The sequence below is a fragment of the Dreissena polymorpha genome, chromosome 9, assembly GCF_020536995.1.
Source record: "Dreissena polymorpha isolate Duluth1 chromosome 9, UMN_Dpol_1.0, whole genome shotgun sequence".
Lineage (NCBI taxonomy): Eukaryota > Metazoa > Mollusca > Bivalvia > Myida > Dreissenidae > Dreissena > Dreissena polymorpha.
Window position 1 is genome coordinate 54,982,998 of NC_068363.1, and position 11,472 is coordinate 54,994,469.

An 11,472-nucleotide genomic window follows, 5' to 3' on the forward strand; every position below is an offset into this window, starting at 1 on the left:
GGCGCCCGCCCACATAGGCCACACCCACCAAAAAATTCCATTTACTATAATTTTTTCATTTCTACACGGATTCACTTCAAATTGATACTGAACTTCTCTTATGACATTAGGGTCAATCTCAACTATGCATGGCCCCATAACCAACCCTGGAGCCCCGCCCACATAGACCACACCCACCCAAAATTGCCTTTACTATAATTTCTTCATTTCTACACCGATTCACTTCAAATTGATATTGAACTTCTCTTATGACAATACAGTCAATCTCAACTATGCATGGCCCCATTACCAACCCTGGGGCGCCCCGCCCACATAGACCACACCCACCCAAAATTGCCTTTTACTATAATTTCTTCATTTCTACACCGATTCACTTCAAATTGATACTGAACCTCTCTTATGACAATACGGTCAATCTCAACTATGCATGGCCCCATTACCAACCCTGGGGCCCCGCCCACATAGACCACACCCACCCAAAATTGCCTTTTACTATAATTTCTTCTTTTCTACACCGATTCACTTCAAATTGATACTGAACTTCTCTTATGACAATACGGTCAATCTCAACTATGCATGGCACAATTACCAACCCTGGGGCGCCCTGCCCACATATGTCACACCCACCCAAAATTGCCTTTTACTATAACTTCTTCATTTCTACACCAATTCACTTCTAATTGATGATGAACTTCTCTTATGACAATACGGTCAATCTCAGCTATGCATGGCCCCATTACCAACCCTGGGGCACACCTAGGTCAAACATTCGGCGTGGGGATACGCGTCGGCCTCTGCCGCGCCATTTCTAGTTTAATTCTTATATTCATAACAAAAACATACTTCGTAAATTTACGCACTATGCACTATTAAAAAAATTCAGAAATACTTAATGAATTCATAGATTCTTAACAAAACATACTTCGTAAATTTACGCACTTAAAAAAAACAGAAATACTTGGTGAATTCATAAAACATACTTCGTAAATTTACGCACTATAATTTTTTTTCATAAATACTTGTTAATTCATATATTCTTAACAAAACCATACTTCGTAAATTTACCCACTATTAAAAACTTCCAGAAATACTTGGTAAAGATTTTGAACAAAAACATACTTCGCACTATTAAATTTTTTCAGAAATCTTGGTAAATACAAAGGTTCTTAACAAAACCATACTTCGTATATTGACGCATTATTAAACAATTTCAGAAATACTTAGTAAATTCATAGATTTTTAACAAAACCATACTTCGTAAATTTAGGCACAATTAAAAAAAACCAGTAAAACTTGATAAATTCAAAGGTTCTTAACAAATCCATAATTCGTAAATTAAAAGCACAACTTTGGTTATTCCAACACTTTGTAAATTTACAAACTATTAACAAATTTTCAGAAATAATTTTGTTCAATCAAGTTGTTTTCCAAATGGTCGAAGCCCATTAAGTTCAACCTCATGTTGAATCTTGTCTTCAAAGAACATCACTTTGTAACCTGGAATAGAAAAACCATATTACTTGCACACTGTAAAATACCCTTTTTTTGTAGCAAAAGCCATGCATGACTCATTTTTATTGATTGTGCTTAATATAATGACAAAATGGTGACATTATTACAAGCATTTCCCCTGCAATTTGTATATAAAGTTTCATGTAATTGTATATGCGAGATTCATGGTCATTCATTATGTAAAGTTTTTTCTTATATAGTAAGTAGAAGTGACCTGACAACTTGTTAACAAAATTAAAGGATGTGTATAATCATGACATTGTTGTTGACAAGTATACCCAGTTTCATTTGATTATCTTTTAATGCTTATGTTTTTGGAGGCTCTAGTATCGGACAGTACAATAGAAAGGCAGATATATAGAGACAGATAAAAGGAATTCTGGAATCCCAAAATGTAAATGATAATGACATACAGTTAAAAGTAAAAGACTCTTACTTTCTCCATTGCAGGCAATAATTTTTGCAGGGTATGATTTTTCATCCGTGTATAAAGCCCACACCTTTTGGCCGACCGCAAACTCGCCTTTTGAGTTGTTTTTTTTCTGATTACCATCAGAAGCATCAGTTTTTCTCTAAAATATACAGTCAGAAATCCATTATGCATATATTTATATAGTTAACATGAGGTTATATGAATTGTTCAAAGAAATGAGTGGGTTCCCATTTCACTGGTCATTATTATATCATTATGCAAAGATGCTGAACAAAATTCACTACTACTGAATGTCATTGCTAACAAAACTAAAGTACTATCACATTTAGGTACGCTTTGAAGTTACAGAGGAAAATTTACATGCACACCAAGTCTCTGGGTAAAAAAAAAATAAATTTTTTTTTTAAATGTTCATTATTATCCCCACCTTTTTTTCAAAAAGCGCCCTGCCCACATATGTCACACCCACCCAAAATTGCCTTTTGCTATAACTTCTTCATTTCTACACCAATTCACTTCTAATTGATGATGAACTTCTCTTATGACAATACGGTCAATCTCAGCTATGCATGGCCCCATTACCAACCCTGGGGCACACCTAGGTCAAACATTCGGCGTGGAGATACGCGTCGGCCTCTGCCGCGCCATTTCTAGTTAAGAGTTAACATAGCTTTGTGTTTCATAACAATGATTACACAATTATTACCTACCTTCATGTTCTTCACGAGTTTCACTTCATCTTCTGTTTTCTTCAGCTTTTCCTGTTTAAAATAGGCGTTTGATTTTATATTCTTTTCAATTCTATTAAAATTTGTGACAATATTCTTTTTTTTGTTTTAGTATTACAATATTAACATTAAATGAAGAAATAAGTAAATATTAAGAGAACATACTTAAATTGAAAACAATCAGAAAACAAGAAGGCCATGATGCTTCTTAAGTGCTCATCAGAGTTCACCAACATAAATTGTTTAAGACTTGACCTGGTGATCTTGTTTTTGACTACATCTGAACAAGATTTAAACATGGCTTTCATATCAGACTTCCTGAAAAACATCCACCCGACGGGCTAACAGACATTTTTTGAGTTGGCCCGATTTTAATCAAGTGGTAAGATAAATTTTTTGTAGATTTGAACCCTCTTAAACTAATCTAAATTTCTTAACACAGGTGACCCAGATGCAATCTCAGTTAAGATACAATCTCAGTTAAGATATTGTCAAGACAAACATTCCGAACAATCACAAAGTTTCCTTAAGATTGAGTCATATATGTGGATTCTAGACTGTTAAAGATCTAAGACACGCAAAGCAAGCTGCATATAGCCGGACTTCGGACATAGAGAGATCACACTAGCTCACCTTGAGCAATTTGTGCTCGTGTGAGGTAACAAGTAGTTAGCTATTGGTTTCAATTAATGTTTTTAAACTTGAAAACTCTTTATTATGCATGTATTTCTCTTCTATCATGTTTTAACCCTTGACAATGCAATGTGATGGTGTAAGATTCTTTATAGCACTATTAGTTAGCCTGCAGATAAAATATCTCTATTACCTTAAGTTGAACGTTTTCTTCCTCAGCATCCTTCAACTTCTTCCTCAAAACATCCATTTGTTTCTAAAAAGAAAATAATAATCTCTACATGAACCAAAAGTCCAATATTCTATATCATAGTGTAACAAAGTGTGTTAACAGTATTTCTTTTATATTGTATTGTCCAAAGGGAAAATCGTTATTAATATAAATATTTTAAAGGAAATAGCATCAAACATTATTTTAATTATTGTATCACCAGTTGAGACTCAAGAGTCTCCATCTTTCTGCTTAGTCTTTCATAGCTGCCATAACAGGTCAAATATTTTGTAAATCTAGGGATTTAGCAAAGGCAGAATGGCAGGGGAGGGGCCCTTCCATTGTTATGTCCCACCTTTTTTAAGCACTTAAATATACCCCACCCTTTTTTGTCCCTCTTTCATTTGACAATATTATTGTAAATACACACACATCCAACATCTGTTTAACGACTATTAATAATCTGATAGAGTAACAAACTGATGAAGTTAGTATTAGCATCAGACTTTTTTGTATAAGGATCATACCTCATGAAATATAAGCTGAATGGATGCTTGAACGAAGGTACTAAAAATGAAACAGCGCAATATATTAACTACAATGAACACATTTTTTTCAAACTACGATTTTTCAGTGTTCCCCTCCCATTGGCATGTTCTTAGTCTGGCTAAAACCCTATATGATTATACTTTGGTTATTGGACATTAAATCACCTTAAGGCTTTCTATCTCTTCCTGCTTTGCATGATCAGCATCACTGCATCCACCATCACGTTCAGTCTCATCATCATCTCGGTTGTCATCAGCTTCGTTTTCCTTAAATTAAATAAAATAATCATCATAAAAAATTAGAAATTATTCACAAAGAAAAGTGACCATAATTTCATTACAATTTAATAAGGGTAAAAGGTTTCGTGTAGAGAATCATTTCAGTAACACTGCTATTCCTCACTATAATGGTTGTATTTGCAATGAGGACAAGTTAAACTATCTAAGAAAATTTGCTGCTCTCAGTTAATGATTGTTTCTATGAATATTTGACCGTTTCATTTCCTGAATTTTTGTAAGGTTGAGGACAAAAAATAAATACAGTGAGGTAAACATTATGTCTGACCAAGTGGTTTTTATAAAATATGTGCAAAGAAATCATTTGTGCACTTGTCTGAACTGATGTTAATTGTGGTTTCTTACAGATTTATGTTATGTCAAAACTGTGTGAATACTTTTGTCAAGGTATGTTATCAGGAGCAATGATATGTTGACAAAATATAAGTTATTATATTTTGACAACATTTAATATTTTTGATGAATGTCACTTATATGACATTTCAACGAATATCATTTTTACCTCTGGACATATTTTCTTCTTTGTACCTGTAATTCTCCTGCAAGTGCAAAAAGTATTCATTAAAATCTAAGTTGGGTTTAAAGAATTCACCTTATTAAATCAAATTAACATTTTATATGTCAAGGTCGAGCCCTAAAATAAGTCATGCTTAGTACGTCATGTTTATCCATACATTATCCTTTTATTCACGTGATCCTTAATAGACCTTATAATAAAGGTGTTTAGTTTTAAAATCACACAAAGCACAAAAAAACAACATGAATTCTTAGAATGTTGATCCTTAAAATATCAATCTGGGTCCAGTTACTCAAAACAGCAGTTGCACCAAACATCCAGTTTACCTTATTAGATTAAAAAGTACAACAAGCCATATATTAATCAATTATGTGTAACTTGCTTGAACATAACAATTTAAACATAGTTAACTTAAATTTAAAGTTGCAGTGTTATTTTTTTTTACTAATTTAACAACTGTCCACAGATAAATCATGATTCGCATCACTTCGGCTGAAGTAACAGAATAAATGAAAAAATTGCAACTATAAAGGGGTAAGTGTCTTTATTAAATCACAAACACTACAGTATGAATGCTACAGTATAATTAGCCAACTTTAGTTCTTATATAAAAAATGTTAGATGATTTGCAAAACGTCAGCTCCTCAATAAAAAGTTATAAAACACATGAACTTACATTTCTTTTTTGAATTGTTAAAACCCTTCACGTTCCCAGGAGGTAAGAAGTTTGCTCTGTTTTTCAACAGACTTGGTAACAAATGCTGTGAACGCAGTCTGTTTGATTGGTGTCGCCCCTTTATATGCACGAGAGAGTTCCACAATCTTCTTTAACAGTTCCTGGTCCAGATCTGCCACAGCAGCCATTGTCCTGAGCTTGTTCCTAGTCTCGGCAAGTGACTGTAGAAAACATCAATTGTATTGATGATTAATTCAAATAATATCAAAACTAAAGATTGAATTAAGAAACTTCTAAATGCAAAACTGACAACAGCAATGAAATTACATCATTTGTGATCCTATCATTAAAAATTAATATCATTAGCCTGTTAATGATCGATTGTTTATAATAACTCATATTTCAAGCATTATGTTATAAATCATAATATAATAATATGTAAACAATTCATACATACAAATAGAGTGATTTACCTTGAACCCAAAGATTTTCATTGCAGATGATGACCATTGTTTTGATATCGTCTTGATGGTTTTTATTATCAACACCTTGTCTATGAATGACATGAATTTGGCTTCTTCATCTTGTTGATTGTGGCTAACTCCAATCAGCAAGGCGTCCTCATCAGTAAGGTTTTCAAATAATGTCACCAGAACAGTTCCTCCCATCATCCCACTGGAGAACAGGGACTCGATTGCTGCTCGAGTGTGATTGCCTCCCAGCACCTTCACTTCTGCGTTTCCTGGTATAAGCAAATCATCTGGGGCCCCCCTTAACTAGAAGTCCTGCCAGAAGTTTCGTTTGTTGAACCCCAGAGCTTAAAAAACTTCTTCTAAGATTTTCAACATGTCCATTGTCAAGTTCCCTAACTTTTCTAGCGGCCAAAGGCTCCCTCAAGTTACGAATGTGTACCTGTACACATTGTCCTGCAAAGCAGTATGTGTAAACATGCTAACACGAATAGACACTTTCATGAAAAATCACAACATTTAGCATCGAGTGAAACTATCTATTAAAAATGATCACATGTGGTTATGAAAATAAATATTGAAAGTAGCGGTAATCTATTTATTTTCTGCTTATTTGTTTGCTTTTTCATTATGTTGAAATGCTTAACTGGAGGTTCACGTCCTATTTTCTTCGCATGTAATTTGCCTAATTAACAAAGAAATCAATAACTTCATTCCTATTATGCCCTCATGCATTATTACTTTCGTTTGCATCTGTGTAGTTGCTATTAAACATGAAGCTGAAATTCAGCACACATCAGAGACAGATTTACTTAAAATTGAGGTATATCTTTTATTAATATCCAACATCTCAGTTGTTCCATACTTATCCCTAAAATGGAAGGTCATGTCCTTTACACAAATTGAGGAAAAAAGCCCTGCATATTCACAAGAATGCTTCTAATGCTGTCACATTTTAACTTTCTAATCATAGATTGTATTGAAATTCTAACTTTTAGAGTAAAAAAAAAGGCTTAACACATAAACACATACCTATCAATTTCTCCTTTCTAAAGTCCTATTCAAGCGATCTACAGGCCTCATTATTTGACAGCTGTAAGGGAGCTGAAAAAAAATATCATAGGCTATTTTGTTTCTATTTAGATGATATTCAACATACATGAGGAAGTTAAACAAGAGCACCTGATAATGGGTGCCACGCTCGGCTGCTAAAGCTTGTCAGAATTTTTTTTTCTTAGAGGTCACAGTGACCTTGACCTTTGACCTAGTGACCCAACAAGAGATGTGTTCGTCAGAAACACAATGCCCCTTACTGCGCTGCTTTGAAATAAACAATTATTTATCATTTGGCAGGTATAGAAATCATCTCCCTTTAAAGCTTATTACTTCCCTTGGATAATGTCCAATCCAACGGGGAGTGGGGGGGGGGGGATCGGGGTGGTCGTGGCGGGGGGGGGGGGGGGATGTGGGGTCTGTAGACAGTCAAAAATGACCTAATCAGACATCACTGACAACCAAGGCCTGTGGTTTAAAAGAGATCATAGCCAGAGTTGATCATGTATCTATGGACATAAGTCCACAGGTATGTAATGAACATTAAAGAAATGATAATTATATCATTTAAAAAAAAACTTTGACAAATCAATCATTCGAGTTATAAATAATCAAAATAATATATCTGTACAGTAACTGTGAAAAGTACTTCAATTCTTGGTAAGGAAATAGATAATATGACATTTATAATTAAATAAATTACTTGCCTTGAAAATAAATGTCTCTAACAAATCTCTATTTTTAGTAGCAAATAATTAAAAGCCACTACCGTGACTGTAGATTCACCACTGAAAATGCGCAGCTCCATGAGATACACATGCATTCCAAATATATCAAGTTGCTATGTTCAATAATAAATAAGTATCTCCCTTTAAAGCTTATTACTTCCCATGAATTTGTATTTTTACCATAGACCGTAAAGGATGACCTTGACCTTTTACCATGATGAGTTTGTCAGAAACAAAATGCCACCTACTGCACCGTTTTGATTTATTTAACAAAAATATATATGTTGGCAGGTCAGATAACTATGTCCATTTAAAGCTCATTACTTCCCTTGGATTTGTTTTTTCGACCCTAGACCTTGAAGGATGATGTTCACCTTGAAATTTTACCACTCAAAATGTGCAGCTCCATGAGATACACATGCATGCCAAATATGAAGTTGCTATCTTCATTATTTAAAAAGTTATGGCCAATGTTAAGGTTTTAGCATGACGCTCCGGTGGACGGCGGACAACGAGCTGGCTATGACAATAGCTCGGGTTTACTCCGAAAACAGCCGAGCTCAAAAATAGTAACTGAGTGAAGCCATGCAGAGCTGTCAATCAGCTGAAATATAGCTGACTCCCCTAGTAAAAGGCTTTCCCCAAAACATTCTCAATCCATAAAGATAACAGTTTGATATAAAATAAATCTGACATTATCAATCATGTCATTTGCAAATAAGACTGGCCAGCAAAACAACTGCAACTCAGAGCACAATTTATTCTGGAATGATTCCCTAAATAAAAAAGAGTTTTGCACAATATCCATCATTGTTGAGAATTAAGCCTTTAATTTTAGTATTAACCATGAATGCCTTTTTCAACCGTTTCAATGGTTGATATTATACGGTATTCATATTTTTAACTATATTACAATAGCGAACTTCACATTAACCACCTGCCTGATATCCCTGGACTCTACGCGATTCTACTGAAAACTTATATAGAAAGGTCAATTGTTTCTTGAGTTATTTACCAGCAATAATCTTTCCATTTTTATTTAGGACGAGTTTGATGACTTTTCTCCTACTGATACATATGCAATCCCAAGCTAGCTAGCTGCTAAGAGTTCTGGATATAATGTATGTATGCAGAAAAAAAATCTTCTATTATCAATATGTATTGCTATTTTTAGAATTCAGGTTTTTTATCTGATTTGGGGGAAAGGGCATTGCCTTTTTTAGGAGAAAAATCGCATGTAACGCCTGATTTGGGGCAAAAATTAGGAAATTCTTAAATAATCAATTTAACATATTTTACTGTTTTAAAACAAATTCATGGCATCAGATAATTTAAGTATGCAATATATGTCTACACTGAATCAGGTTGACTTATATAATGAGATTGATTTGCTGTTTCGATTTTACTTATTTCAACTAATGAACTATTAATAGTTTGACATTACTTCAGGAACAAATATTTAACACTAGGTACTTAGTTATTTGAAATACTGCTCTGCAAACTCATGTTAACTTTCTCTTCGAAGTCTTTCTCAGAGATTCCTTTCAAAATTCGGCAATAAATACTCAGGTTTAATACTTTTGTCAGTGTTTTCTTTGCGTTCATTTTTTTCGGCCCCACTCCCAATGTAATAAAGGATATATCTTTCCAAATTGGGACTTAAAACTTCTGAATTAATAGTTTTTTTGTGTTTTTTTTAATCTCAGTTTGGGGCAAAATTTCTGTCAGAGGGGAAAAATACATCTAGGGGAAAGGGCCAATATTCGGCATGTTTCAAAGAAGGAAAAAAACAACCTGGAATTGTTTATATAATTCAATTAAAAAGGTATGTTATTAAAAAATTGCTGCATGAATACAAAAATATGTTAATTTGACAAGCTGTTTTGGGGACAAAATTGATGATTGACCTTGACATTTTAGCTAAGGCCACTTTTGTTTCACCTTAAAGTAATTTTAAAACAAGAGCACCTCATAACAGATGCCAATGCTCGGCTGCAGGTGCAGTTTTGAATAAATGAAAGCTTGTCAGAAGTTTCAAACTTGTAGGTGGGAGCATTTTCATTTTAAAGCAAAATGTTAAGGTTTTAGCACGACGCCAGCGGACGACACGACAAGCTGGCTATGACAATATCTCCGAAAACAGCTGAGGTAATAACATTTAAAAAATGAATGAATTATAATTATTTTAGTCTGACTATATCTGGCTAAATCTGATTAATCAAAACCAATAAATAATGTAAACAAGGGACAAAATTGTCACAAAACCAGGTTTTCATTGTGAAAAAAAAATCTGATAAAGGGAGAAAACTCAAACTGAACTTTTGAAATGACCAAAAAAAATTAACCCCCTTTGTAAGTTTTTTTTTTTTTTTTAATCTATTTTTAGTCGTGGCGACCTTGACATTGGAGATATTGACGTGATTCTTTCGTGGGACACACCGTCCCATGATGGTGAACAAATGTGCCAAATGATTTTAAAATCTCACAATGAATGACATAGTTATGGCCAGGACAAGCTCATTTATGGCCATTTTTGACCTTTGAACTCAAAAGTGTGACCTTGACCTTGTAGATATCGACGTAATTATTTCGCGCGACACACCGTCCAATGATGGTGAACAAATGTGCCAAATGATTTTAAAATCTGACGATGAACGACATAGTTATGGCTCGGACAAGCTCATTTATGGCCATTTTTGACCTTTGAACTCAAAGTGTGACCTTGACCTTGGAGATATCGACGTAATTATTTCGCGCGACACACCGTCCAATGATGGTGAACAAATGTGCCAAATGATTTTAAAATCTGACAATGAACGACATAGTTATGGCCCGGACAAGCTTATTCCGCCAGCCCGCCAGCCAGCCAGCCCGCCAGCCAGCCCGCCCGCATTCGCCAATCTAATAACCAGTTTTTTCCTTCGGAAAACCTGGTTAAAAAACGAACCAATTGTACTAGTTGATGCCCTTGCGCTGTCCTCATTTTGCTGACTCTTCTCATTCTGCAATTTCTGGACTGAGGAATAGAAAGTTATCCAATGCAATGCAATGACAAAACGAAAAAAAAAGCCATTTGACATCCGCAGAAATGAAGAGTCATTCATAATCCCTTCATCACATGAATATGTATAACAATTTTCAATCATGAAGATAATCTATGTACTTTTTGAGTTATTTTATTTCTTTTCTCATGTCTTTCGTAGTTGTTGAGTAAAAATATTAATTATTGTTCTACATGTAATTTTTTTAAGCATCTTACACCAGATCTTTGACCTCATTGAAAAAAGGGTCATGCATAATCATCATATGTCCTTCATAACCAGGCTTAATAAAAAAAAATTCTGTTTATATCAAGAAATAGTGCAGGACCAGTTTTGGGGGAAAAACTGACTGATGACATGCAAAGATGGATGTTTACTCTATAGTCCGCTCTAGTGCAACAAAAATGATTTCTACAAATTTCATCTGGCATGCATAAAAAAATTATGTCAAATATGTTTTCGGCTTAGCTGTTTAACTCCATTTTTTCACCTTAGCTGACCTTTGTAAGCGCCCAATGAAATTTTAATACAGGCCTTTTCCTAGTGTATCTACAATGTACGGGTCGGTTTAACGGACCCATTCCCAAAGCAAAATATTTAAAAACAAGAGCACCGCCTTGCGGGT

The 11,472-nt window shown here is 34.3% G+C and overlaps 2 protein-coding genes and 1 long non-coding RNA gene across 3 annotated transcripts; all 3 read right to left on the reverse strand.

The window, feature by feature from the left end:
• Window positions 1-1,083: 1,083 nt before the first annotated feature.
• Window positions 1,084-4,954, reverse strand: LOC127845283 (uncharacterized). Its single transcript, XM_052376111.1, has 6 exons — window positions 4,865-4,954; window positions 4,231-4,332; window positions 3,500-3,562; window positions 2,656-2,706; window positions 1,949-2,084; window positions 1,084-1,497 (listed from the first exon to the last, which is right to left on the reverse strand). The coding sequence occupies exons 1-6, from the start codon at window positions 4,922-4,924 to the stop codon at window positions 1,412-1,414; spliced, it is 498 nt and encodes a 165-aa protein (XP_052232071.1). The 5' UTR covers window positions 4,925-4,954; the 3' UTR covers window positions 1,084-1,411.
• Window positions 4,955-5,560: 606 nt separating this feature from the next.
• Window positions 5,561-6,320, reverse strand: LOC127844055 (uncharacterized). The gene is made up of 2 exons (XM_052374022.1): window positions 6,029-6,320; window positions 5,561-5,776 (listed from the first exon to the last, which is right to left on the reverse strand). The coding sequence occupies exons 1-2, from the start codon at window positions 6,224-6,226 to the stop codon at window positions 5,573-5,575; spliced, it is 402 nt and encodes a 133-aa protein (XP_052229982.1). The 5' UTR covers window positions 6,227-6,320; the 3' UTR covers window positions 5,561-5,572.
• Window positions 6,321-10,109: 3,789 nt separating this feature from the next.
• LOC127846685 (uncharacterized) lies at window positions 10,110-10,745 on the reverse strand. Its single transcript, XR_008033612.1, has 2 exons — window positions 10,508-10,745; window positions 10,110-10,344 (listed from the first exon to the last, which is right to left on the reverse strand). It is a non-coding gene; the product is annotated as an uncharacterized LOC127846685 (long non-coding RNA).
• Between the last annotated feature and the right edge of the window lie 727 nt (window positions 10,746-11,472).

What these genes read in the sequence shown, in the direction of transcription:
- LOC127845283 (XM_052376111.1), bottom strand. Translation starts at nt 4,924, where the DNA reads ATGAATACTTTTTGCACTTGCAGGAGAATTACAGGTACAAAGAAGAAA. An exon ending in AGAAGAAAATATGTCCAGAG is followed by an intron (nt 4,333 to 4,864) that starts GTAAAAATGATA and finishes ATTTAATTTAAG; the next exon opens with GAAAACGAAGCTGATGACAA. An exon ending in AACTCGTGAAGAACATGAAG is followed by an intron (nt 2,085 to 2,655) that starts GTAGGTAATAAT and finishes TGTATATTTTAG; the next exon opens with AGAAAAACTGATGCTTCTGA.
- LOC127844055 (XM_052374022.1), bottom strand. Translation starts at nt 6,226, where the DNA reads ATGATGGGAGGAACTGTTCTGGTGACATTATTTGAAAACCTTACTGAT. An exon ending in TGAAAATCTTTGGGTTCAAG is followed by an intron (nt 5,777 to 6,028) that starts GTAAATCACTCT and finishes TGTTTTCTACAG; the next exon opens with TCACTTGCCGAGACTAGGAA.